The sequence below is a fragment of the Pseudomyrmex gracilis genome, unplaced genomic scaffold (genome assembly GCF_002006095.1).
Source record: "Pseudomyrmex gracilis isolate BER0280 unplaced genomic scaffold, ASM200609v1 scaffold_15, whole genome shotgun sequence".
NCBI classification, from domain to species: Eukaryota; Metazoa; Arthropoda; class Insecta; order Hymenoptera; family Formicidae; genus Pseudomyrmex; species Pseudomyrmex gracilis.
The window spans coordinates 430,017-435,518 of NW_018020599.1; the positions used below are offsets into that span (position 1 = coordinate 430,017).

Genomic DNA, 5,502 nt, shown 5'->3' on the forward strand with positions numbered 1-5,502 from the left:
AAAAAAAAAAAAAAAAAAAAAAAAAAAACTGTGAGATAAAGTTGAGATTGCCCGTTCTCATTTCTTGCAGAAACTTTTTCACGAAGGGATTAAAATGTCTTACCTCTTTATTATCGCAGCATATTCCGCACTCAAGCGGCAAGAGTTAGGTATAGGCGAATCGATCGCGAGGGTATATCAGACGACTTTCGTCTTTCACCCGTGGGATTCGATTTCCGATACTCCGGAACTAACTAACTTCTTAGATTATATAAAATAAAGCCGTTGTTATTGTAAAATGTACGGCGTTGTTATTCTTCGTTGTATCTACTTGCCGTGCTCTGTCGCGAGTTTAATCTGTCTGCACCGGCGCGCACTACAGCGAGAGAGAGAAACAAAACGCTCTTTTTGCTTCACTTTACCTTCGACCTTTAGAATTTTTCTTCCGGACCACGATCAAAGGGAGAACTTAATTAAGTGCTTTCTTGCAAATTATCTCCGTGCGCTTTGTAACCGCGGTCGGACATTCCTTGAAGAGCTCAACAACGTTTTAATTCGCAACTTAAATCGCTGAGTGACCCATTTGCTACGTGACGAGAGGATTTAAACGAGAAACTCATGCCGCGGTTACGACGTGTGTGTTCCAGAATAAAGAGGAAACGTCGGCGGACATCAAGGAGATCGCGTTCCGTTAACAAGAAGAAAAACGTTCGATTCAGTACCACCAATCATGCGGTACCTGCTGATGCTCCAGATTCTAATCGCCGTGTTGCAGCCGAACCTCGAGGCCCGGCAGCGTGTACCTAACGTTAGAGGTAAGTTTTGTGTAAATATACTTCTCACTTCTATTTTTATTCACTCTCTTTTCGCTTTTGTCACGTGTGTCGCTCATTCGATTTTCCCACGATATATCGCAGAGTGTTTTATCTCGGCGCGGTATTTCCAGCAGTAGAGTAGAAAAAAATTACGTCGAGAGCTTGCACGATCGAAAGCGTATTCAAACGCAATATCGTTCTGTTAATTTATTAGTTTACTTCGATGAAAAATTGCAATCCGAAACGAAACACAACAGCCTCACTGTAGACTTGAGATTCGCGCGCGACCTCGCGTCTCCACTTTCTCGAGTTTCTTCGACTCGCATGAAAACTGGCCGTGGCGAGTTCTCGAGCCTTACTTTTAGCAGGACGCGCTCTTATTAAGAACACGAATAGAAGCGCGAACGTGGGATTTTGCGAGACGCAAGTGACGGAAAGCGAAAAGAGGAGAGTAATTGCGCTCGGAAAGAATTGGACGCGCAGTTTCTTCGAGCAATCGTCCGAGAGAGAGAGAGAGAGAGAGAGAGAGAGAGAGAGAGAGATACGTCGTAAAATGCTAATACGCAACTTAATTATACGCCAAAACACTTTTAATGACACTGTTAAAGTCGCTTTACATCGATTTTTAATTTAATGTCGATAAATAAATCTCGGATGTATCTTGCGCGGCAGTGACTCGGACTGTCACTCCCGGCCCAGTAATTGATTGTCATTCGGTGATGCCCGAAGCGAGACACGAATACTCTGCCCGGTTTCGACAGTCGCTATACGATTCCGCTGATCTTATCGGCGAATATCGGCGGACGCGAAGCCGCTAGTCTGGCGCACAGCCAATCGACATAACTTTTAGCGCTTGCTTTTGACATGCCGTACCGCGCGAGAGATGCTGATTCCGCAAAACGGTAGATGCTCTCTCGCAGAGAATCATCTTCGTACAGTTTGTGAAACTGCTACGTCTGGGAACTGAAATATAACATGAACGAGTTCAAATTTAGATTTAATATATAGTTCGAGCGTGAAAATAAACATTTGTTTGTTATTTTCTATACCACGATGCGTGATAAAAAAAAAAAAAAAAAACGACGACTGACGCAAAGAGACAAATTTCTTTGTGTTGTAAAAGAAACGTCGACACTTGAGACCTCTCGCAGCTAGAAATCCATATCCTTCTGAGATCTCTTAAGCGCCATTCATGCGATCGGACTTACGTCGAATCGTTTGTCAACCGCTTTATTCAGAAGCGCGTCAAGTCGGAGTGATAGATGCGTCTTTCTTCTTTCTCTCGTTTCGAACATATGTTTTCTCTGACGAAGAAAACCCTCTCTATACTACTTCGTTAAACATCGAGCGCGTACTCACGAAGACAAAGGTTCTCGAACGCGGCGACGCACGAAGACGAGTTTCACGAGCGACGGGCAGTGAAATACAAAAAGACTGATTTCACGGACGACGACGCGACGAAAATACAAAACCGCTCTCGCTGGCTTCGGAAGACAATGGAAAAGGCAAAGAAGAGAGATGTGGTCTCGAACTCGCGCTGAAAGGCTTGCGGTTGCATTGAAAATTCGCAGGGTGTTCTTTTCAATGTAGATCGGTCGTCGTCGGTAGCGTCGCCCGCTAATGCGAGAGTACCGGTCGCTCGTAAATATTTATTCGTACCGTGGGCGAGGAAAACAATGCGCGAGACGTCGAATTACGTCGGAACGCCAAGAGAAAGAGAAACGTGCCGGACGTGCCGTTTCGAAATTACCCTCTCGTTAAGGGATAGTTATTATGATCAGGGAAAATTATACGCCGCGCGCGCTCTCGCGCGGGGGACTTGTTTACCGAAACGCCATGGCCTCCGAGACGGGTAACTGACACGGATAATTTGTCCGACTCGCGATAACCACCTCGGCGTCCCTCTTTTCTCGGGTTGATTGCGGAATTATTAACTCGTCGGAGGTAACGTAATGACGGAGACATTAGTGCGGTTTGCGCCTCGCGCGTCGCGCCTTTCTTTTTCTCCTTTCTCTCGATCTTCCGATTTGGAAAAATTAACGGTCGCAGACACTAGTGCAAAACGAAGAAATTATTATCCTTCTTTCTCCCCGATCGTTTTTCGACGAAATTGGAAGTCCCGGAATTGACAAGGGATAAATTTGTCGATTCGAGGGAAACCGCGTGACGCACGCGGTCCCGCAATAAAGCGGAATAGCGTTTCGCTGCGAGTCGCATGGCCGCCTGTAATCAAGCTGAGAGCGCCTCTCAAAAGTAACCCGAGGTGTGTTCGCCTGACTCCTACAAAGATCATTCACATGAATGAATGTACATGTCTTTTGCTGCTTTGGTCTTTGCTTACACACATCGGATCGGTGCATGCAATCAATTTTTTGATTGAAAACATATCCCTCCCTCTCTCGAAATCCCGATTTAACCCAGTATGAACTACCATATATTTGAAATTGGTTTCCTCGGGATTGAATGTGGAATCGCAAAATCGTTTAGACGGACCGATTGAAATCCGTGTATATAATTGTCCGGAACACGCCAATTTAAATGTCAGGCGCGCTCGTTACAAATTCCAGCCGGCGGAGATTTTTCCGTTCAAATCAACACGCGTATTTGCGCGAGGTGTAGGAGTCAGCCGACAAATAGCCCGACAGCGAGCGCGTTCTGAGGGAACAAAATTATTGGCTGGTGATGAAAGCAAATAAACAAAACGAAATTCGAAACTTTTTCGAACGTTTCGCGTGTATACGCGCGAAATAAAACGCCTGGGAAAAATATCGCAAATCCCGAAACATTTCACGTGGGACCATCCCAGGGCGAGGAATCCCTTTTTATCTTCCGGCGGGAATCACCGGCGACCTGCGACGCGGCGCTAAAATCGAGAGAGAGAGAGAGAGAGACAGAGAGAGAGAGAGAGAGAGAGAGAGAGAGAGAGAGAGAGAGAGAGAGAGAGAGAGAGAAGTGCGCTTCTCGTGTCCGTAAAACCAACACGACGAGCCGCCCATTCATGGCTCGAGCACGCTGAAAAATCGCCCGTTCGTTCGTCGCATAAATGCGCGCACGGCGGCCCCGGCGTGGGCGTCGCGTGTATATCCGTGCCAGCGTCGTATTATGGAATATGCGCGCAAGAGAGTATATACGAAGTGCAACGACGGCGATGCATCCTGTGCACGCGCACCTGCACAGAGACATACGCGGGTGCGCGCGGGCGATCGCGTGGGCAAAACGCTGTCAATGGTGCGTGAGGTTCCTTTTTTTTTTTTTTTTGTCATTTCTTATTTCTCTTTTCTCTCGCGGATTTTGTTGATCCCCGGACTCGAGTGACCAGACCGTGAGAAATAAAAGGCCGATGCGTAGGCATCGCGGGAAGCGTGCGAAATCCGAAAACGCGTTGCAAAGCAAGTCACACGTCGCGTAGGCACCGTCGGCGATTCACCATGTCAGGGATATCAACGCGATTTGTCTTCGATCTGGTTGTCCGGGCGTCCTAGATGTCTTTAATAGCCGATCAAGGAATTTGCATAATTTGCGTCGAAAAAGAAACGTGATAATACGCAGGATGTTATAAATTTAAAATAAACATGTAAACAAAAAGAAACAGACGTCACACAAACACAGACAATTGGTTGAAGTACGCATTTCGATATTTTTGTTGCTCTTCTTCCAGCTATGGTAATGATGTGATTTTTGATTTTCGCAGAGACGTGAACTTCGCGTCTCTCTCGCGAGGATAAAAGTCTCGTTTAGAGATAAAGATCAAAATAAAAAGAAAAAAAAAGATAGCTTCACATTACCATCGAATTAGGACTTAAAGGTCAGCGCAACGGGTAAGGTTCTCGGTCGTAATTTAGCGACCAGTTTTTTCTATTATTATTATTCAGTTTCACCATTTTTTTTTTTTTGGGCGAGAGCACTAGTATAAATAAAACGCACGCGCTAAAAAGGTCAGCCGCGTCGAATCCCGCGCCGTGCGATACCCCACGCGTGTCTCTCTCCTTTATCTCCGTTAAACGTTCGCGATATAAATCATAAGAGAATCGTGTATGCGCGCCGGCAAGAGAAAGATTCAATGGGCGATACGTAACGCAAACACTGCCTCGCAGCCGGCCATTGTGACAGGTACAGCGACGACTTCGCTTGCGACTTAACGCGATATTGTGCCCAGATGCGTTAGGCGCATCTATCTCGCCGTGAGATAATAAATTGCAAACATAACCAGCCATTTACCTGAGTACACTTATTCCCCCGTGGCCGCACGCTACACGGGGACGTGCCGCCTTATCTCGGTAACCATTTCTGCGGAACAAGAACTCGGGGAGATATTTCTCTCGAGAAACCTCCGGGCGTCTTACACCCCGATACAGAGTTGCAGGCGCATCGCGCAAGAAACGAGATATTTTCCGTAACCTGCCGTACTCGCCGACCTTTATCTAAATCCACGAGCGACAGCGCGATAACGAAGATTTTACGGAGGCGGTAAAATTTTATACGTCGTTTAAGTCAGACGCCGGAGCGCCGGATTTAACGATTTATCGCTTTGATTTTCGAACTGACGCGCGCACGCACACTGCAAATCCAAGTGTGTTAATTTAACACACTTGACGTGTGTTTTTATTGAAGTCACTTTTAATACGTTTCTTAGTGTTTAAAATTGGAACACGCTTAATACGTGTTGATTTAACTCACTAAATTAACACGTTTTAAATGTATAATTTGT

The 5,502-nt window shown here is 46.0% G+C and overlaps 1 protein-coding gene across 5 annotated transcripts in view; it reads left to right on the forward strand.

The window, feature by feature from the left end:
- LOC109864001 (A disintegrin and metalloproteinase with thrombospondin motifs 7-like) overlaps window positions 1-5,502 on the forward strand; it is a 65,640-nt gene that overhangs the window by 25,294 nt on the left and 34,844 nt on the right. For all 5 annotated transcript variants that reach the window (XM_020444760.1, XM_020444758.1, XM_020444757.1 and 2 more), the window contains exon 2: window positions 627-794. In XM_020444760.1, coding sequence (XP_020300349.1) covers window positions 710-794 — 85 coding nt within the window. In that variant the 5' untranslated portion in view covers window positions 627-709. The remainder of the gene's footprint in view (window positions 1-626; window positions 795-5,502) is intronic.